The sequence below is a fragment of the Monodon monoceros genome, unplaced genomic scaffold, assembly GCF_005190385.1.
Source record: "Monodon monoceros isolate NGI ecotype Baffin Bay Population unplaced genomic scaffold, NGI_Narwhal_1 Super_Scaffold_21, whole genome shotgun sequence".
Classification (NCBI taxonomy): Eukaryota; Metazoa; Chordata; class Mammalia; order Artiodactyla; family Monodontidae; genus Monodon; species Monodon monoceros.
Window position 1 is genome coordinate 169,513,507 of NW_021703778.1, and position 22,102 is coordinate 169,535,608.

Below are 22,102 nucleotides of genomic sequence, written 5' to 3' on the forward strand. Positions count from 1 at the left end.
GCAGGGCCGGGAGGAGGCACCAGCATAACCTCCCCGCCGCGCAGAGGGGCGCCCCGTGACTCGGGCCCAGCAAGGCGGGCAGGGAAGGCCTCGGCCCTGCCCCACGAGTCTCCTGCAGCCCCCAGGGAGGAGCACAGGTCCCCGCCTCCGTGGCAGGAGGGGCAGCCCGGGTGCCCACCTGAGGCACTTCCCAGCACTTCTCAGACCGCGCAAGGCCCCCGTTGGAGCCAGAGAGGGTCTGGCTGTCCGCCTTGGCGACTGCTGCCCCTGAGCCAGGAGTGAGGGAGGCCCCAGCCAGTGGAGAGGCTTTGGCCTCCTTTGACTATCACGCGGGCGCCCCAGCCGGTGGAGAGGCTTTGGCCTCCTTTGACTATCACGCAGGCGCCATGGCACGGTGTGCCCAGGCGCTGGCCCAGCCGTCCTCTGGGGGCCACGGGAGGAGGGCCCCCAGTCTGGCTCGTGACAGCGGGACTGTTTTCTGGCCAGGCTCTGGACACACCGTCTCACCGAGTGCTCCCAGCGACCCTGGGACACAGGAACAGGGCTGTTCTGCTGGTTGGGAGGTGAGCGGCTTTAACCCACACACAGCTCCATGAGCGGCTCTCCCGGGCTCCTTCTGCCTCCCGCCGTCCAGGAACCCTGTCGCCTCGGGGCCTCGGGGAGAGAGTCCTGGCAGGTGGCGAGGGGGTGCTCCCCTCTTCCCGGGCAGCTGCCTCTCGAGAGAGTTGTGCCAGACCCCTGCCCTGGGCCCACCTTCGGCTCTGGGTGAGGCCCAGCCGTGACCGTCCCGTCGGCAGATAAGCTCGCTGGCGGACACGGAGAGCTCGCGAGGCTCAGCTGGGCTCTCTGGGGCTCCCCTGGGCCCAGGCCAGCGTGTGTGCACAAGGAGGGGCCGCCTGTCCAGGCTCAGAGCCGCATTGCCCTCCCACAGCCAGTCCAAGGGCCTCTTCCCCGGGCCATCTCAGTGGTCAGAACACCCGGGGACAGGGGTGCCTGGCACATGCGAGGCCACTCCCAGCCCTGAGCAGGAAGCCCTTGCGTAGCAACTGCCCTGTCTCAGGCACCTGAGACCTTCCTCCCCTCCCAGCTGGGCCTTCCTACCAGCCCTCTCTCCCGGGCCAGCTAAGGCAGCCCCGCCATGCCCACCCCTGGGCCATGGTCCTCGGCCTCCCCAGCCTCACGGCTCCAAAGGGAGGCCGTCTTGGCCCGGCCGCTTCCTCTGGCAGGGAGGGCCTCGCCCAGGCATCCCTCCTGCTGCCCGCCTGCCTCTGGAAGACCAGGACCCACACCCCGACACAGCCCCCGGGCCAAGGAGCTGGCGCCGGCGATGCCTCCCCACCTCTCAGCTGGGCCATTAGCCCTCCGCACAGCCTGGACGAGCCGCATCCGGCTTCGCAGAGACACCGAGGACACCAGCCAGCTTCCGCCAGAGCCCTAGCTCACTTGGGCAGTCACGCGTCGGTCCAGCGGCCTGTGGTACCTGTTCTCCTCAAGCCCCACATCTGAGCTGGTGGGGGTGAGGGCCCCAAGGTGCAGCAGGAGCTCGGCAGGCGCGGGGGTTGGGGGCAGGGTTGTGGCGGGAGCAGGGACGTGGCCCGAGGACCACGTGGATCTCATCTCTGCCCACACCCCCAAAACCAGCCACTCAATGACAGGGCCCCCGGGGAAGGCTGCCCCAGAGGGAGGAGCGTGGCCTCAGGCCCTGCTGGCCAGGAGCCGAGCCCACTCCTGGGAAGCACCCTCTGTGGACTTGAAAACAGGCTGCTTTAAATTTAGGGCATGGGCACGCCAGAGAAATCAGCTCCCTGGGCACAGGGCACCCAGCGCCGGGCCAGGCCTCGCGCATGACGTCCTGAAAGGGAGGGCCCGGCCTGCGGTCACCAGTCCCCGTGCAGACCAAGCCTCTCCAGGCTGCCACCCGTGCCCGCTGTCTCCAGGCGTGGTCTCGGGACTCCAGGGGGACAAGAACAGCAGCCTAGGGTGCGGGAACCAAATGCAGCCAAACCAGTTCTGGGCACTGCACGCCCTGGGGACAGGTGACGGCCAGCCCTGCAGGTGGGCGGGGCGAGGCCGGGCAGCAAACAGAGAGCACAGGCCCTGCTCCCACCGGGCACTGAGGCGCGCGCAGCAGGGTCCGTGCTCTCGGGGCGCCGGCCGTCGGGCTCACAGGCCGTCCTTCGCCAGCTTGCACACCCGCTTCACCCTGGCGTAGGGCCCCAGGGAGTCCTCGGACACAAAGTCCCAGAGCACCTTCACCCACGAGTAGTGCTGGGGCAGGTGGTCGTAGTACTCGGGCGCGATCTTCCGCACCTGTGGAGAGGGCACATGGGTCAGAGGCCGCACACAGGCACGTGCACAGCCACAGGCGCACGTGCGCGCAGACACACGTGAGCACACAGACCACGTGAGCACATGCGCAACCCTGTCATCTCCCAGGGTACCCGTGTACGGGCCAGCCGGGCAGGAGGCTGCCCGGCGCTGCCCAAAGGCGGAGGGGCCATTGGCCGGGGGCACCAAGAGGCGCTGAGGCCCCTGCCCCAAATGGGGGTGAGGAGTTAAAATGCACACCCGCCTCCCCGGAGCCCACACCCCGAGTTTCTGATCCAGGAGCCTCAGGGTGGCCAAGTCCTGCTGAACCAAGGTCACGTCCACGCGCCTCAGCCTGGCGTTCGGTGCCCTCTCGGACCTGCAAACCCCTCTGACCTTGGCTTCCACCATACTGCCAGCCTCAGGAGAGGCTGATTTATTTCCCCCTCCAGCTCCCTGCCCCTCTCTGCACCTGACACCCTCAGCCCGCCTCCTCCAAGAAGTGCTCCAGCCTCAGCACCTACGTGCACACCAACTGCAGGGAAGGCCTCCCCCTCCCCCCACAGAGGACACACCAGGTGCACAGGGCCTGCTTTATAACTGAAAAGGGGGGCCTAAGGGGGATGAGGTGACACGCACGGCAGGAACAGGGAGCCTTTGACTTTGCTTGGGAGAAGGAAAGGCTCACAGCTGACAGCAGCTGTTTCTGTGAGTGTTCTGGGTCAAGATTCTGGCTCTGCTGCTTCCTGCGTCAGAGACCCCTGCTCCCTGAGCCTCTCCCTTCGCGTCCATGAAGTGGGCGTGATGGGCTTGAAATGCTGTGTAGGCTTGTGGTGAGGCTTCGGTGAGATGGTGCCCAGCACAGAGCAGGACCTCAGTACCATTGGCGGGGGGGGGGGGCGGGGCCTGCACAGCCAGGGTGGACACACAGGCTGTCAGACTCCAGAGTCACGTGGGCCACGGCACAAACACCTGCACCAGACCAGTGTTCACACGCACTCCAGCACACGAGTGGGTGAACAGACATGCACGTATGGACAGGCACACCTAATCACGTGTAGGAATGCGGGCACACAGACGTACACACAGTCTCGCACACTCAGCCTTCCCACGACCACAATCTCCAACCCCCTGTGCGCGGTCACTTCTGCTCTAACCGACCAGTGCCAGACCAAAACGACAACAACTCCTCCCCCCTCCCCCCTCCTCCTCCCCCTCCCTCTTTCTTCTTTAGAAATTCTCCAACCCAGATCTCCCAAGACAAAGGTGCCAGCCCAGAGGCTTCCACTCTGAGGCAGCTCGGGCCAAGCCCCTTGGGTCACAAAGGGCAAGGCCCACCCTGTCCTCTCTGTGCTGTGAGGGGGCCCCTGGAGGGTCACAGGGCAGTGACAAGAAATGCGGAGGGACAGGGTCAGGAAGGGGAGGCGCTTCACTTGCAGTATCGTTACTGCTGCACCATTTACAGGAGAGAAAGCTGAGGCACAGAGAGGGCAAGCGGCTTGCCCCAGGACACACAGCCAGCCAGTGAATATCATAGCTGTGCTCAAACGGGTCTTCATTAAACCAAGAGGCCTGAACTGTAAAATGCCCCTTGAGCCCCTGCCCCGCCCCCCCGAATTCACCTTCGTATTCTCCAGCCAGGCACTCCGTGTGCCAGGTGGCCTTTCCTTCTCCCCTGGGGACCCCAAGTGAGCACGTAGCCATCCCATGATCAGCACGAGAGAAAGGCCGGAGTGTGGCCCAAAGCCCTCCCCGCGTTCCCCCACCTCCCACTAAGGTGCCATCACAGCCCTGCGACCATGGCCACGTACCAGGGGCAGGTTGCAGCCCGGGATGCTGGGGAAGTCGTGATGCTCCATGTGGTAGCCCACGTTGAAGGTGATCCAGTTGAGGGGCCCATAGTAGGAGTAGGTCTCATGGCCCTTGAGAAACATGTAGTGCTCAGCCACAAAGTGGCCCGAGATGGGGTGCAGGCCCAGGCCCAGTAGGGAGCTGGCCAGCAGGTAGACCATGGGCTTGAGCCCCCAGAGGGTGAAGATGGTGGCGTTGGCCGCCAGCTGCGCCAGGGCGTTGAACACCTCCATGCGGGTCATGGCCTTGGGGTGCACGCAGAGCGGCCGCAGCGAGTAGAAGAAGGGCTGCAGCGCCAGCCAGAGCAGCTTGCGGGCCGGCGTGCAGAAGAGCCAGCCCTCGAGGCGCGTGGGCACGTCCACGTCCAGCCCGTCGCCGCCCAGGTAGCGGTGGTGATCCACGTGGTACTTCTTGAAGGAGGAGGCGTAGGGCACACCCAAGGGCAGGTTGGCGAAGACGGCGAACCAGCGGTTGTGGGCAGGGTGGCCAGTGCCGAAGGCCGTGTTGTGCGAGATGTCATGGATGGCCAGCGTCAGCGAGTGGTTCACGCAGCCCCCGAAGGCGTAGGCCCAGAAGAGCAGCCAGCGCCACGCCAGGCCCCGCACCAGCCAGCAGGCCAGCAGCTGCGCCAGCACCATCCCCAGCACCAGCCACTTGAGATGAGGGTCCGGCCGCATCAGGGCCTTGATGGCCGGGTACTTGGCTGCAGGGAGGACCGGGAGAGAAGGTGAGGGGGCGCTGGCCGCGTGGGTCCCAGATGCATGCTTCCCCTCCTCCCTCCTTAAATTTTTCCTGCCATCTTCCCTGTCTTTCCCTCCACCATCCATTAAGCCCCCAGGCAGTGACACAGAGAGTCGCTCTGAGATCTGGCACTGCGGCTTTGGGCCTAGAAGCAGCCTCGCCTGTGCTCGTGCCGAGGGAGGCAGGCAGACCCGTCTCCCCCCACCACCCAGGGGGCTCTGGGGAGACTCCCCAGGGTGGGGGTCTTTGTCACCAGCCTAAACAAAGAGCAGGCGTCAGCATGGGCCACAGAAACATAATTCCCGAAATCAAAACAGCTGCTGAGAGCCACAGGTTCAGCGCACGCGGTGCTGTGTACTGTTGCTTGGTTGCTGCGGGCTTCCAGGGAGCCCGAGAGCCACAAGCAGACTCTTCGGGGGGGCCCCTGGGAGGGGGCAGGGCGGCTGGGGGAGGGGAATGTGGAGGGCTCTGGCTTTGTCTCGGTGTTTCAGTTCGTAAAACAAACAAAGATCTGAAGGAAATATGATAAAATGTTGAATACACTTATTTTGGGTGGTGGGTGTTTGTTATAGTATCTTTTGTACTTTTCTGTATTTTGTTTTACAGAAAAGGAAAAAACAATGGCAGTGGGAGTTGCCCAAGCAGGGAGGGCCTTCCCAGCCGAGGAGGCAGCCGGAAGAGAACAGGGTGGGGTGGGGGCCTTGGGGCAAGAGAGCAGTGCCTTCTAGAAACCTCTGCTTGGTGGGAGGGGGCTGGCAGGCTTAAGGCTGGTGAAGCAGCTGGTGCTGTATCCAGGGGCACGGAGGGACAGGGCCGGGGGGCATCACATGCTCAAGGGGACAGTCAACCCTCCCACTCCAGGTCTGCTGTGTCCCTTGGTTCCCTGGCAGAGGAGACAGGCCCTCAGGTGGAGCCAGCGTCCTGACACACAGATTGGGATCCAGGCCGGCGAGGGCGGGGCTCGTCCCAGGCACCCTTAGGACAGTCAGTACCCATCTCCAGTGCCTTCAGTGCCCGCCCCTCCTACCCATCCAGCAGCTGGGCGGCCTCAGGCTGGCCTGTGAAGAGGGTGTCCAGGGCTGCAGCAGAGGCTGGGCCCCAAATGGAATTGGCCAGGCCAAGGTTGAATCCTGGCCTACGCTTCCCTCCTAGTGACCCAGGAAGTCGCTGCCCTTTAGTACTCAGAATGGAAGTATGTGACAGGGCTGCCTTCTTCCTCCCAGCCCAGAGAACTTTCTGTCAGAGCCCCCCAGCAATGGAACAGGCTGCCTCATAGGTGGTGAGCTGCCTGTCCCTGGGGGTATGCAAGGAGAAACACAACAAGGACTTCTGCCCCAGAGGGGAGACTCAGGCTCAGAGTCTTCCTGCCCAAGCTGTGGTCGTGCCACAAGCCCATCTCGAGGTCAGTTTTGATCCTGCTGTGTGGCCATGGTGCATTCCCACCCTCTCTGGGCCTCTGTGTCCCAGTGTGACACAGTGTGGGCAGGATGTGCCTCACAGGGTATGTGTTCCACATACCGGTCCTGGAGCCTGATGGTGGGACAGCCCGCGTCTGCTGGAGATGTCGGGGCGGGGGGCGGTAGTCGGGGTTCCCACATCCTAGAAACTCTGCCCAGGAAGCCCACAGAATCCCCCAGGCAGCACCGACACCCCTGCTATCTACACACCAGCACTCCCACCAAGCCTCCACCTCATATGGCGGCTACGGTGGTTTTGGCTCCGACCAACTGGGCAGTGGTGCTATACAGCCCTCAAGACAGCCTGCCGGGGAGGCGGCCAAACCTCACACCCCTACCCCCGGCTCCCATTCCAGCCTCCTTCCCCCTACTGCTGGGGCTACCCCCCAGGCTTCCAAGCTCGGCAAAACTGCCTGGGCCCTTTGACCCCGGGAGCTTTCCCCGAAGCTGCCAAGGACACCACCTAATCAGGTCCCGGAGGATGGCGGTCACAGCACAAGCGTCAAAGCAGAACCTAGGAAAGAGCAAGCAAGCCCAGGCCTGGCAATAAACCACAGCCCTGCTTAAGAGGGGCCCAGGGGGCCACAGCATCTCCAGGGGGGGTGGAAGGGAGCAGCGTTCAGAAAGGGTTCAAATTCCAGCTCTGGATAAGGGTTTAGTAACAAGAATATATAAAGATATCCTACAACCCAAAGACAAAAAGACAAACAACCCAATAAAACATGAGCAAAGGACTTGAATAGATATTTCTCCAAAGATGTGCACCTGTTTCTCTAAGCACATGAAGAGGTGCTCAGCAGCAGCAGTCACAGGGATGCAGCCAGCCCGACGGTGAGATCCCACCGCAGAGCCGCTAGGACAGCCAAACTCGAAAAACGGAAACTAGCAAGTGCTGACGAGGCTGCAGAGAAATGGGGGCCCTTGTTTGTGTGCTGCTAGTAGGAACGGAAAATGGTGCAGCCACTGTGCAAAACAACTGGGTGGTTCCTCAAAAAGTTAAACATGGGATTACCATAAGACCCAGCAATTCCACTGCCAAATATATACCCCACAGAATTTAAATCAGGGACACAGACAGAAACTTGCATATCCATGTTCACAGAACTATTCACAATAGCCAGAAGGTGGAAACAGCCCAAGTGTCTGTTAAGTGATGAGGAGTTAAACAAAATACGGTCTCTCTACACAATAGAATATTATTCAGCCTTAGGAAGGAATGAAACTTCCAGTTACAAAGTAAGTAGGACATGGGGATGTGATTCTAGAATGGTGACTGTAGTTATTAATACTGTGTTGCATATTTTAAAGTTGTTAGGAAAGTAGATCTTGAAAGTTCTCATCAAGAACTTCTCATCCAAATAAAGAGGGAGACATCGAGAATGGACTTGAGGACTTGGAGTGGGAGCGGGAAGCTGGGGCGAAGTGAGAGTAGCATCGGCACACATACACTACCGAATGTAAAATAGGTGGCTGGTGGGAAGCAGCCGCATAGCACGGGGAGATCGGCTGGGTGTTTTGTGACCACCTAGGGGGGGGGGATGGGGGGGGGGGGGGGGAGGCTCAAGAGGGAGGGGATATGGGGACATGTGTGTGCACATGGCTGATTCAGTTGTGCAAGAAAAACTAACACAGTACTGTGAAGCAATTATACTCCAATAAAGGTCTATTAAAAAAGAAAAGAACTTGTCATCCAAGAACTCATCAAGAAAAAAAAAATTTGTAACTATGTATAGTGACTTGTTGGGATCATTTCACAGTATACCATATCAAATCACTATGTTGGTGGGGGAGGGATAAATTAGGAGTTTGGGATTAAAATATACACACTACTGGGACTTCCCTGGTGGTCCAGTGGTTAAGACTCCATGCTCCCAATGCAGGGGGCCTGGGTTTGATCCCTGGTCAGGGAACTAGATCCCGCACGCTGCAACTGAGAGCCCGCATCCCGCAACTAAAGATCCCGCGTGCCGCAATTAAGACCTGGCACAGCCAAATAAGTAAATATTTTAAAAAATATATGTACACAGGGCTTCCCTGGTGGCGCAGTGGTTGAGAATCTGCCTGCTAATGCAGGGGACACGGGTTCGAGCCCTGGTCTGGGAAGATCCCATATGCCGCGGAGCAACTAGGCCCGTGTGCCACAACTACTGAGCCTGCGCGTCTGGAGCCTGTGCTCCTCAACAAGAGAAGCCGCGATAGTGAGAGGCCCGCACACCGTGATGAAGAGTGGCCACTGCTTGCCACAACTAGAGAAAGCCCTCGCACAGAAACGAAGACCCAACACAGCAAAAATAAATAAATAAACTCCTACCCCCAACATCTTCTTTAAAATATATATATATATATGCATACTACTATATATAAAATAGATAAGCAACAAGGACCTACTGTAGAGCACAGGGAACTCTGCTCAATATCTTGTAATAACCTACAATGGAAGAGAATGCAGAAAAATTATATATATATATGTATTTTTATATATATATGTATGTATAAATGAATCACTTTGCTGCACACCTGAAACTAACGCAACCTTGTAAATCAACTATATTTCAATAAAAATTTTTTTAAAAAATCACCTGAAGCTAATATAATGCTATAGGTCAATTATGCCTCAGTTTTAAAAGCTCTTATATTGAATTCGCTGCTTCTCTGTCACAGTGCCGGCTCCCTCAATCCTGCTCCCGGGAACTGACTCCCAAATAAACTAGCAGCACTTCCGCCGCCCAAAACACAGGCACGAAGGACTACCGCGGGCTGCATACGACACGGATGAACCTTGAAGACGTGATGCCGAGTGAAAGAAGCCAGTCAGGAAAGACCACATACCGTACGATTCCACTTACGTGAAATATCTAGAACAGGCAAGTTCACAGAACCAGAAAGTAGAGTTTTCCAGGGCTGGGGGGGCGGGGGGGCGATGGGCAGTGACTGGTAATGGGTGTAGAATTTCTGTTTGGAGTCATGAAAAAGTTTTGGAAATAGTAGTGATGGCTACACCACACCGTGAAAGTCATGAATGCCCCCAAATCACATGTTTCACACACGGTTAAAATGGCAAATTTTATGTTATCCTTTCCCACAATTTTGTTTTTTAAGTTTAAAAAAAAAAAATCCGGGGCTTCCCTGGTGGCGCAGTGGTTGGGAGTCCGCCTGCCGATGCAGGGGACGCGGGTTCGTGCCCCGGTCCGGGAAGATCCCACATGCCGCGGAGCGGCTGGGCCCGTGAGCCATGGCCGCTGAGCCTGCGCGTCCGGAGCCTGTGCTCCGCAACAGGAGAGGTGGTGAGAGGCCCGCGTACTGCAGAAAAAAACAAACAAACAAAAAAATCCCAGCTCCGAGCAGGTTACGTCAGCTCCAAGGCTCGTTTCTGAACCATAAACAGGTCACTGGGAGGATGAATAGATAAGGCACGGAAAGCTCAGGCTGACTGGCCGGGAGCGGACACCCAGATGAATCTGCTCTTTATGACGACCACCCAACAAAGTGCACCGTGAAGGCCGGCGGCCAGGATGCTGCCCGAAGACGGGTATGCTGGGGACAGCGGTGGTGGAATTAGGCTGCACAGCGCTCTCCTCCCGGGCCTGCCCACATGGCCCAACGGCGGCCAAGTGGGCTGTCCCTGCGTTGCGTGTGGGAGGCGACTTGGCTGTCCCAGAAACGCCAGAGGCCCCGAAGGGTACTCGCTGCCCCAGGCAGGTGGAGGAAGATGCAGGGAAGGGGGTGCCAAGGCCCCCGCCGCCTGGAACCAGCTCACAAGGTGGAGGGAGAGACTGGCAACTGGGGTGGGCAGAACAGGAGCCCCCCAAACATGTCCAGGTCCTACTCCCCTGTGAATCGGTCAGCTTCTGAGGGACCCTGGAAGTCAGGCTGCACCCAGGGTGCTGGTCTGCTGACCTCACAACAGCAAGGAGAGCCTGGAGTATCCCGGTCATCCCAGGCTCGGGACGGTGGGAAAGTGAGCAGGAGAGGAGGTCTGGGGATGTGCAAGGTCTCCACCGGCCTCGCTAGCTGTGAAGATCGAGGGGCACAGGCGGCTCCAGAAGCTGGAAAGGCCAGGAAACAGATTCCCCCCCTGGAGCCTCCAGAAGAAACTTCACCCAGTGGGACCCGGGTCAGAGTTCTGACCTCCAGAACCGTAAGATAACAAGCGCGTTGTCTGTGGTCATTTGTCTCTGCAGCTCTAGGAAACACACAGCAACTGGACGGGGGATGAGGAAACCCCGGGGCTCTGACAGCCCAGCTGACCTCACTACCCCATCCCTGCACTGGCCTGGCGCTGGGCGCAGCGGCAACTCACGTTCGACCCTGCCCCTCAAGGGTGCCACTGCCCGCCAGCCTTGGCCGAGGTGGACCAGCCAGCATGACATTCGCCCAGCATCACCCTGCCAGACGGGGCAAAGGAGACAAAAGGACCCCAACCTGGGGGGTTGGCCCCACTCGGGAGGGGGGCAGGGGGCAAGCCTCATCCCAGCTTGTTCCTGCCGCCAAAGGGGGTCAGAGTGAGCGGGCACATTTCAGAAGGCGGGCCTCAGTGGTGCCCAGGAAGATGCGTGCTTCCACTGTAGGGCTGAGAGGCCTGAGGGGGTGGGAATCCAGCAGCCACAGTGAGGTGGAGCAGGGGAGGATAGAAGTATCTTCACGAAGGCCAGGGGAAGAAGGATGTGCCTGCAACCCAGCCTTCGGGAATGTTCTCACCCAGTGCCCAGGAAATCACGTGCAAGGTTCCCGAACATTTGCATACCTGAATGTCAGGTTGGGACCACAGGCCGCAGGGCTCCATCAGCCTCCCGCCCACCAGAGGTGGCCTCTGGACGCCAGCCTCCAAGGGTCCGGGCCCTCGCCTGCCCAGGCACACCTGGGAGCTCAGCCAGGCAGCCAGAGGCCACCAGCCTCCACAGGGCAGGTCTCTCCATCTTCCCCTTGGAAGGAGGCCAGGCCTGGGGCAGGCCACACCTGCACCAGGTGAGCACAGACTGGCAAGCCAGCAGGGACAAGCACCCCAGCTCAGGGATCCAGGCCAGCAAACAGGCCACTTCCGTACCCCTCAGAGGCAAGGGCAGTGACAGAGCCCAGCAGCTGTGACCTTGGACGGTGGGCCTCTGGTGCCCCGTCTGTCATACAAGGCCAGTAAGTCGTGCATGAGTGGAAGCAAAGGAGAACATCCTTGGGTGTCCCTTCCCTGCCTGGCCTGGCGCCCCTTCCTCCTTTCCTGACAGTTTCCCAGGGACTCAGCCGCCCTCAGCTCGGGTGCGGCCTCAACACAGCCTGGGGTGCCTGGTCGCCAGCCCCTCACCCTGGCCGACTGGGCAGGCCACAGCACTGCCCCAGCCTAGGTCTCCACATCTGGGAAATGGGGGTGACACCCCGACCTGCCCATCCAGGCTCTGGTGAGGCTGGGATGACAGCTCTGAGCCCTGGGAGCTGTTACTACTGTTGTTATTAAATACAGTTTTCTGATCTGAGAGTAAAAAACATCCCATTTCTGACCTTTGGGGCTGTGGGCTGCTCTTGGAGGTGATCTGGCCCCAGGCTTGCTTTAACCTATGAGCAAAGGCCCCATGCTCCCCGGCCACGATAGTCACTAGGCCCAGCCATCCTGTTGGAAGCAACGGAAAAAGGCGGCCCACGCACAAGCCGGATGCTGGGCAGCTCAGGGGCGATCCCGAGAAGGGGCCAAACACGTGAGCTCCAGACCACCTCCACCCTGCTCGGAGGCCCTGTCCAGACCACAGTGCAGGCAGGAGGAGCCCCAGCAAGCCAGGCGAGTCAAAAGTGGGGGCTCAGGGGCTTCCCTGGTGGCGCAATGGTTGAGAGTACACCTGCCGATGCAGGGGACGCGGGTTCGTGCCCCGGTCCGGGAGGATCCCACACATGCCGCAGAGCGGCTAGGCCCGTGAGCCATGGCCGCTGAGCCTGCGCATCCGGAGCCTGTGCTCCGCAACAGGAGAGGCCACAACAGTGAGAGGCCCGCATACCGCAAAAAAAAATAAATAAATTTTTTTTTTTAAAAAGTGGGGGCTCAGAGACAGTGGCCAGGGAGCTAGGAGCCCAGCGGATTCCAGGGGTGGCACGGCTCGGAGACCTCGCTGAACACCCCTGGCCTTCAGCGGAGACCCCAGGAAGGCGCCATCTAAGGAGTGGGGCCCCTCCGGACCCACCCGAGCCGCGCTGGTGAGCAGGGTCAGGCTGGTTCACTAGCTCATCTACCGCCTGCTGGACGAAGATCCATCTTCGCTCAAACGAAACAGCAAACATCGAACCTTTTCAATTCCAGGGCTTCTAGGTCCCTAGGAGGCGGGAGGCCTAGAGGCCTCCCTGAGAAGATGTTCTGGGGCCCTCCAGCCAGGCGGGCCTAATGAGGTCACTGGGTGCAGTCGGGTTTGGGATAAATGGAGCCATGGGCTTGGGGGTGCCCAGCTGCCGGGGGGTCAAGGAGGGTCACGGCAAGGAAGGCCGGACAGGCACCTGCTGGACTTAGCAAGGCCCTGGGGGCCCCAGCAAGAACCGTTTCAGCAGGAGGCGAGGTGAGAAGGTGAGGCCAAGCGCAGGCCTGGGGAGGGAGGCCTGGCTCGGGGGTTGAGATGGGAGAGATTGGGGCCAGCGGATGGCAGAAGGAGAGGACAGAGATGCGGGACGGGGGTCACGGAGAAGGCCAGGGGGTGCTGGCCTGACAGAGGGGCGCCTCTTCTGGGGCTCAGGGATGAGGCTGGGTAGGGGAAAGCTGCTGGCTCTATGTTCTCTGGGCCCCAGGAGAGGTGGGATGCCCAGGAGGAGGGCGAGAGTGCCCTGGCAGCCCCACGAGGAGTCCTCTGGGCCTGGCTGGACACCCAAACCTGGCCCAGCCTGACCAGGCTCTGCCCCCCTGGGGGATCTCAGCTGATGTCGGGGGGAACCCTGCTCGCTCAGGCCTCCAGCACAGAGCACCAGAGAAGCTGGGTTAGGACACTCACGCCTCAAGGGCTCTCTGCTCCAGTGGGGCAGCCTGGAGCCCGCATGGACAGCCACATGGAACCAGAGACAAACAGACCCATGCAAATGGCCTTCCAGCAGCAGCCTGGGCGGGGCCCAAGGCAAGCTGCCCACGAAAACAACCATTGCTAGAAGCCACACTGTCCAGGCATGACACAGAAAGGAGGGGCAGAGGCCCAGGGAAGGGTCTGACAAGGCAGGGCGAGGCCGACAGAGCCAAGACTTGACCTCAGGACCCCCCGCCTTCAGGCCCGTGGATGTGGCCGGAGCCCGGGTGTGGACGTGGTGCTCAGCAGGTGAAACGTGCCCGGCGTCTGACACACACTTCCTCATGCAGCCCTCACCACCCTGCCCAGGAGGGGACTGTCCCCCCATCTTAGAGATGAGCACGCAGAGCTTCCACCACATGGAGAAACGACCTAATTTTCCACTGGCTCCTCCAGAGTCCACAGGGATTCCTCAGTCCCGAGAGGAGCTGTTTCCTGGAGCTGGGCTACATCGTCAGGGCACAGCGCCCAGAGAAAATCCTGGGTCCCAGTTCAAGAGAGCCTAACTGCAGCCTGGCTCAGTCCAACTGCTGTGGCCCTTGGGCCAGCCCCTGTCCCTCTCTGGGCCAGCTTCCTCACTCTCCATCCCTAAGGCACCCACTCTGACAACTCTGGGCTGTGAGGGCCTGGAGGTGGGGCCTTCCCCAGGGCACATGGGCCTCGGGTGGACAATGGAGAGGAGGCCGCAGGCCCCGAGGTGTTGGGGAGCTTGGCTCCAGCAGATGGGAACATTTCCGTGCATTACATATATTTACATACGTGGTGGACTTGTTCATGAGGACCCAGAGGGCTCAGCAGAGGAGCCTGCCTGAAGGGAAGCAGCCTGACCCCACTGCCCTACGCTGACCCCACAGAACAGTCTCCCCGTGGACACCAGGTTATTCCCAGAAGCTTCCTGACAAATCCTGCTGGGCCAGGCGTGGTGGGGAGGAAACGGCAGAAACAGGCAGCCCGGCAGGGGGCGCTGCCGGGCCCTCGCCCTCCGCAGGGACCGAGGGTCCCCGCGCAGCCCCTGCTGACCGGCCGCGATGAGGTCCCTTCTCACCGGCCTCCTCCAGGGCTCCCAGGAGCACACGGTTTAATCCTTGCCAGCTGGAGAGCAGGGAGTCATCCCGTTTTTTTTTTCCCCTCTAATATCTCTCTCTCTCTCTCTCTCTCTCTCTCTCTCTATTTATTTGGTTTGCTGGGTCTTAGTTGGCACGCAGGATCTTTAGTTGCCGCACACTGGATCTTTTTAGTTGCAGACACGTTGGATCTTTAGTTGTGGCATGTGAACTCTTAGTTGCGGCCACTCTGGATCCTCCACGCACCCGGGCCAGGCACCATCTAGGGCTAGATACCCTGACCGCTTCCCCAGGGAGGTCAAGTGACATCGCAGGACAGTCCCGCTGGCTCCAGGGGGGCCTTGTCACCGCCTTTCACCACCAAGCGCTCTCCAGCCTGAACATTCCATCGTGTCGGTCAGCTCACTGTGCCCACCTGCCTCCAGCGCCTGTCTGACCCTGTCCCGCCACAAGCCACCCCGTGCGGAGCACCTTCCCTCTCCCCCCAGGGGCTGAGCACCTGTCCTCTGACAGCATCTCCAGCAAAGGCACCAAGCCCTCTTCATCCCCTCCTTCCTAAACGGCTCCCCCCCGCAGCTCTGGCCCCAGTGCTTCCTAAGCCGCCTTGCCCTGCCCCATCTCGCCCCCTCCCTTCCGGTTTGGGAGCCCAAAGGCAAGCCTAAGCCTGGCTGGTCAGTGTGGGCGGTGCTCTGGGGGAACCGGGGAAGCGGCCCAAAGTGCCTTCGGGAATCACTGACCCACCTCCCGCCAAACCTGCTCTTGATTCCGGACAAATATTTGCCAAAGGTCTGGGCTGAGCCGGCCCCAGGCCCCAGAGGAGGGAGGGGCTCGCAGGCTCAGCGGGGGTGGGAGGCACACGTGCGGGGCACAGGGGTGTGTCCCGACTAGGATGTGCTTAGGACACACACACTGAGCCCCGTGACACTCGAGCCGAAACTCGAGGGACGAGGAGTGGCTCTAAGGATACACGGTGGGCTGCCGAGTGACGGCAAGTGGTCCTAGGGACCTCTGGGGTGAGGGGAAGGCTCTAAAACCAGACTGTGTAACTTTACTAAAAAATCACTGGACTGTTCCTTTAAAATGAGTGAATTTTATGGCATGTAAATCACTTCATAAAAGCTGGTGCGAATGAAAGAATGTGGATTAGAAGCAGGCCAGGTGAAGGCACAGCACACACATCAGTACGGAGGCGGAAGGAAGGAGAGGAAGGGGCCACGGGAGCTGGTGACTGCCCGTGGGTCACGTGCCGGGGAGGACAGGAGGGGGGACAGGCTGTCTTCAGGTCCCGCGTGGAGAAGAGGGTGGAACAGAGGCGCAGGCCGGAGTCACCAAGTTACAGCCCTGTCCTAACCCTGACCAGGCTGGGTGACCTTTGGGCAAGGGGCCTAACTTCCCAGGGACCTGCCCTGCATTAAGAAAAAATGCAAATGTCTGTAAGGCCAAAAAAAAAAGGAGTGGGGGAGAGAAACAAAACAAATGAAAAAAACATTAGGACTTCCCTGGCGGTCCAGTGGTTAAGACTCCACGCTTCCAATGCAGGGGTGCGGGTTCGATCCCTGGTCAGGGAACTAACTTTCCACATGATGTGCAGTGTGCACCCCGCCTCAAAAAATAAAAAAAAAGTTCCAAGTGAAAAGACAAGGGACAGACATGGGAAGATTCTTGTTACGTGTGGCAAAAGCAGGGCCACCACAAGTCATGCGTAAAAGACTCCTACGGATCCAGGAAAAGGGCTCCTCAGATAGAAAAAGGACATGAGTCAAAAATTCACATAAGGAGAAAGACAGTGAAATCATGGAAGAAACACTCAGCCTCACTAATCAGCTCAGAAATGCCCATTAAAACGGGATGTCTCAGGACCTTCCTGGTGGTCCAGTGCCTGGGACTGTGCGCTCCCAATGAAGGGGGCCGACGTTCAATCCCCGGTCAGGGAACTAGATCCCAGAGGCCGCAACTAAGAGTTCACATGCCACAACTAAAGATCCAACGTGTCCGCAACTAAAAAGATCCAGTGTGCGGCAACTAAAGATCCTGCGTGCCAACTAAGACCCAGCAAACCAAATAAATAGAGAGAGAGAGAGAGAGAGAGAGAGAGAGAGAGAGAGAGAGAGAGAGATATTAGAGGGGAAAAAAAAAACGGGATGACTCCCTGCTCTCCAGCTGGCAAGGATTAAACCGCATGCTCTGAGCTGTGGCTGACAGGTCCCTGGCACCTCTGGAGGGAGGGAAACCCTGCGACGGTCGTGGCAGGTTGGACTAGAGATGCTCAAGCTTTGGTAGGTGCCTACTGCCTCACTCAGCCTCGCTGGGAAGAGCACTGGTGGAGGTGGGCCCGGCCCTGCCCTTGGGAAGCTCAGAGTTGAGTGGGAGAGTCAGACAAAGCTATCACCCCACAAATCAATGTAGAATTACAGATGGGAGCAAAGGTCACAAGGTAACAGTGCACAGCACCCTACGGAAGGATAGGGAAGGAATAGCTGGGCGGCAGAGACGGGGGTAGACTGTGGTGTGGGCAACCAGCCTATGCCTGCCGCTGTCAAGTGCCCAAATATACCGCCCTCTCCCCAACTCAGTGGGCAGCGATGCACGTTGGTAGTTTGAAATTGGCCATGATGGAAATAGCTACAAAAATTGGCAAATGCCAATTTGCGAATCAGGGTCTTTTGTTCCCTCCAGAGATTCAGTTGATTATTTAACATTTCCCAGCATACCGTGTGTGAGGGCACACGCTGTTAGACAGTGTTTCTGAGAAAGGGACATTTAGGCTGAGACCTGAAGGATGCATAGAAGTTCCGTAGACGAAGAGTAGGGAAAAAGAATTCAAGCAGAGGAAACAGCATTTGCAAAAGCCACGAAGTAGGAAATGGGCAGATGGCAGGTATATTCCACCAAGTGGCTAGAGAGCAGACAGTAAGGAGAAAAGGCAGGGGCCAGAGCATGGGGGTGCCAATACGCAGAGCAGAGATGAGATTCTAGGAAGGGAAGCCCTTGGAGGACTCAAGCCAGGGAGGACACAGTCAGCTCAAATAGGGTCCTAGAGGGACTCCCTGGTGGTCCAGTGGGTAAGACGCCATGCTCCCAATTCAGGGGCCTGGGTTCAATCCCTGGTCAGGGTGCTAGATCCCACATGCCACAACTAAGACCCAGATAAATAAATATTTTTTTAAAAAATAGGGTCCCAGGGATCACCTATTGTCTGTGCTGCTGTGTGCCCATGCACCCAGCACCCCTCCCTCCCCACCCAACTTAGGATCACAGCACCCCTTTCTCGGAGAGCTGCAACTCTCTGACGTCACAATGTGATACTGTGCGGTTTGCCCATCACAGCCCCCTGCCCACTGGCCAATCAGAGGACTCACAGCTCTGGCCAGCGATGAGCTGGCTCAAGGGGAGGACGGGCTACTCAGGGCAGAAGGGGAGAGAGGCACCTCTCTCTCTTCTGTGGGAATCTCAGAGCTGGGTGGACACAGGCTGCAGCCCGCCTGGAGGACGAGGAGAAGGCTGACTGCAGCAAGGACAGGGGCGGGAGAGAATGGCCGTGTGGCTGGCCGGCCCTCCACCCCTGGCTCCAGCATCTCTGTGGTTGGGTGAAGAGCCTCCACAAATGCGCCTGAGAATATCGGCCAGGTCAGTTCTGGATTTTACCACTCGCCACTCAGAGACCCCTACGCCCACCCCAGGGCCTTGCGTGAGCAAATAATCCAACAACTGCAGAGTCTCACTTCCCTGCTTTCCTTTGATCGCCTGATTTTTTTTTTTTTTTTTTTTTTTTACTTATGAAAGGGCACATACATGGTAAAACACAAAAAACAAAAAATCACAAAGCTATTTGTTTCTGAAAAGACAAATTCAAACCCTGCTTCTTATTCCGCTGGGCACACCTGGCTTGGACTCTGGTCTCCAATGTTACCAGAGTCTCGCCGGCTCCGTTCCTGCCCTCGCAGCACAGGGAGCCTCAACCCTGGCCTGCAAGGCACGTCCCCATCCAGGCGGGATCTGGAGACGGACTTTGGTCCTGCGCGAAGAGCACGGCAACCAGCTCTACGCGAGGCCTTCCTGGGTTCTGACTTCAAGATGCATAGGGGATGCATAGGGGATGCATAGGGGATGCATAGGGGATGCATAGGGGATGCAAGGATCCTAAGATCCTTGAGCATCCAGTGGCCCCCAAGGAGCTTGGTGTGGGCCACAGCGGCCAGCTGGCTAGGACTGGAGCACATCCCTGCCTGAACACCGACTTGGCCTCTGTGGCCACTGAGCTGTGTGGCCCTAGGCAAGTCACTTCCGCTCTCTGAGCCCCACTCTGGGGCCTCCTCTGTAAAGAGAGGATTTCCCTCAGGCTGGGAACAGCACAAGCTTCAGGAAAACAGAGATGGAAAGGCATTCCCTGTCCTTGGGGAAAACATGGGCCTTTCTGCAAGAGGTAATAATTATCATCGCAGCTAACATTTTGTTGAGTGCTGGGCTAAGCATGAACACCACCTCGTTTAATCTGCACAACAGGGACTTCCTTGGTGGCACAGTGTTTAAGACTCTGCGCTCCCAGCGCAGGGGGCCCAGGTTCCATCCCTGGTTGGGGAACTAGATCCCACATGCATGCCGCAACTAAGGGTTTGCATGCCACAGCTAAGGAGCCAACCAGCCACAACTAAGACCTGTCGCAACCAAATAAATAAATACATTTTTTAAATAAATAAAAATGATAGTTAAAAAAAAATCTGCACAACAACTCCATAAAGAAAGTGCTACAATTCACCCCTTTTAACTCAATCAAACCTCAGTTTCCTCATCTGCTTATTGACTTGCCCAGGGTCACATGACAAATGAGTGGGTGTTGTCCTTGCCAGGAGATCAGCTCACAGCCAAGGTCTAGAGCCACGTAACGTGCCCCCGAGAGATAAGGACCCGATGGGCTGGAGCGGTGGAGGGGAATCCCCCTGAAGCACCCTCCCCTGGCCCGGGCTCGGTGGGGGGGGGGGGTAATTCCCACAGGAGGGAGAACTGAGCGAGTGGGGCAGAGTAGCGAGGAAGGTCCCCCAGGCGGAGGAACAGCGTGCGCAAATGCCTGAGAGGGAGGGGGAATGGCACATTCCAAGTTCATTAGCTCAAAACTGGACTCGTGGGGAGGAATCCACAGCACCCAGTGCACAGAGGGAATTTGCAAAGCTCCCTGGAGAGTCAGCCCTTGAGAACTTGTGCTGTCCCCACCCTGGCCCAAGTCACCTCCCTCTCCTCCAAGTCTTCCAGGCTTCCCAGCCACCCTGTCCAGGATGCTTCCTGGATTGGTTCCAGGGTCCGTGGCTTCCATCTTGAGAGACAGATCATTCTCCATGTCCTGGTGTGCTGGGTACCACAGTGAGCACTTTCTCACCCAAGCTCTCCTTTTATCCTCATACCCGCTCCTCCAGAAAGGATGATGGTGCCCATTATGCAGACTGGGAAAGTAAGTCTGCAACCCAGAGTGTCTGGATCCCTCCAGGCAGCTCTATGGGCCAGGATACATCCCTCCCGCAGCCTTCTCCACCTGGGGCCAGGTGCCCAGTGAGTCCTGTAAGGGGGAGGTGGGGGACAGCCAGGGGAGGGGAAGGAAACACAGCCCTGCCTTGAAACTGCTGAGAGACAGCAGCCACGATGCCTGTGCTCCGTGGGGGAGGGAGGACCAGATGATCACCAAGTGCCCTCTGAGCCACCTGCAGGAAGTTCGCAGGCGTAAATAGTGCTGGGTTACTGCTCACGTCACAGGAGAAAACCACAGACGTTACAGACCCACCCAGGGGTCTCTAGGCCCTGAACCCCCAGCAACAGCAGGGCACGGTCATACACTAACCACTCAGTGCATCCGGTGTCTGAAAGGTAATAGGACAGATATTTCCCTAGTCTTGGGGTGGGGCAGGAAGACACCAAAGGGAAAATTCTAAAGAAAAAAAAGTCAACCTATTCAAATGCATTTAAAAAAAAAAAAAAGCTTTTGTGACTATAAAGGGAAAAAGATTTGCAATGTATAAGACAAAGGGTTAAAAACCTCTATACAAAGAGCTCTAACACCAACAAGCAAAAGACCAAGCCAAGAGAAAAAAAAAATTTAAATGGCCAATTAAACATTGAAACCAATCATCAAATTAAAAATTTAACCCACAATGAAATAGTATTGTTTTGTCCGTCTGCTTGGTAAAGATTAAAAACGTTTGCCAACCCCAGGTGTAGGCGAGGGTGTGGTGAAATGGCGACGGACTCTGGGGCAGGGGAACGTGTCCACCCTGCTGGAAGCTGGCCCGGCACTGCAAAGGCGATTTGGCGGCACCTAGTAAAAGCTGTTCTGGAGGTGCGAGCCCTTTAACCCCTAATTGCAGGTAAAGGACTGTACACCCTGGGTCTTCCTGAGAGACGGATGGAGCCCATCAGGATGGGTGAATCCAAAGGATGTGTGACCACGTAGGTAAAAATGACCTCCCGGGACACTGAACGACAGAGAGGGGGGCCACCGTGTATTAGGCTATAAAATAAAAGGACAGACTCTTTGGTACAGTCTGTTTTTTAAAAACTTGTCTCTCTGGTTCAGCGTTTGCTTCCTTCGAGGCGCTCATTCTGCCCTAAACTCCGGGATTGGGGGTGGGCTTGGCGACTCCTCCGGCTGGGCCGCCGGGACCCCGGCGCTCAGCGCACATAGGAGCCCGGGATGCGGCGGAGGACAGGTGGCTGCGGAGCTGCCTTCGAAGGCGGGGGCGGTGCATCCCGTACAAAGACAGTCCCTGGGGCCGACCTCTGCGCTGCGACCTCTCCCCAGAGCTCGAGCCCTGGTCCCGGCCCTGGGAGTGGCTCGCGTCCCACAGCCAGGATGGAGCAGCTGAAACGCGCTCCCCTGAGGCGCGGAGCGCGTGTCTTAGATCCCAGGACAGAGGCAGAGACGCGAGGGGAGTTCCAGGCCGGAGCTGGGGACCCTCAGGAACCCCGAGCCGGGGACGCTGAGGGAGGAGGAGTGGCGCTCCTACCCTCTCTAGAGCAGAGGTAGGGGAGGGCCTGCTGGGCATCCGGGCCTCAGGAGCGACCCCTGGGCTCGGGCTGTCCCGGGACACCAGACGGCCCCAGGGCTGTCCCCACCTGGGGCCCGAGCTCACCGAGCATCTCCTTGCGCCGCTGCGTGTGCGGCTGGTCCGTGTAGACCCACTCGAAGTCGCTGCGGCCCGCGCTGTTGCCCATGGTGGCGCCGGGAGCTCAGAGCTGGGCTCCCCTCCACCTGTCTCCCTGCTCTGCGCGAGGACCAGTTCGGGCTCGGGGCGGGGCCTCAGGGGGCGGGGGCTCGGGGCGGGGCCTCAGGGGCGGGGCCTCAGGGGCGGGGCCGGGAGCGCCTCTGCCACCAGACCTGGGCGCGGTCTTGTGTCGGGGCAGAGGCGGGTCCCCGGGGCTCTCGGAGCCTCAGTTACCTCGGTTGGAAAATGAGACTGTTAGGACGCAACCCGTGCAGAGTCCCCGGACCCCACGTTGTGTGGCGACGCCCCGTTCCCTCAGTTTCACTGAGGCCCGCCCCCCACCCGCCCCGGTGGCTGAGCACCAGTTCTCTCCGCGGCCCAGGGCCACTCGCGCTCCTGCCACCCCTGGCCCTACAGACCCACCGGTGAAAGCGCCCACCTGGCACGGGGCAGGGGTTGGAGGGTAGAGATTAAAT

The 22,102-nt window shown here is 58.7% G+C and overlaps 1 protein-coding gene across 3 annotated transcripts; it reads right to left on the minus strand.

Annotated features, from left to right (window-relative positions):
* Positions 1-17: 17 nt before the first annotated feature.
* Positions 18-21,684, minus strand: DEGS2 (delta 4-desaturase, sphingolipid 2). 3 transcript variants are annotated; one of them, XM_029237767.1, is made up of 4 exons: positions 21,555-21,664; positions 8,745-8,784; positions 4,119-4,861; positions 18-2,310 (listed from the first exon to the last, which is right to left on the minus strand). In XM_029237767.1, exons 3-4 carry the CDS (start codon positions 4,833-4,835, stop codon positions 2,164-2,166), a joined length of 864 nt encoding a protein of 287 aa, XP_029093600.1. In that variant the 5' UTR covers positions 4,836-4,861; positions 8,745-8,784; positions 21,555-21,664; the 3' UTR covers positions 18-2,163. The 3 variants fall into 3 exon arrangements, with proteins under 3 accessions (XP_029093600.1, XP_029093599.1, XP_029093598.1); XM_029237766.1 differs by lacking the exon at positions 8,745-8,784 and having other exon boundaries at positions 21,555-21,684; XM_029237765.1 differs by lacking the exons at positions 8,745-8,784; positions 21,555-21,664 and having other exon boundaries at positions 4,119-5,145.
* Positions 21,685-22,102: the final 418 nt, after the last annotated feature.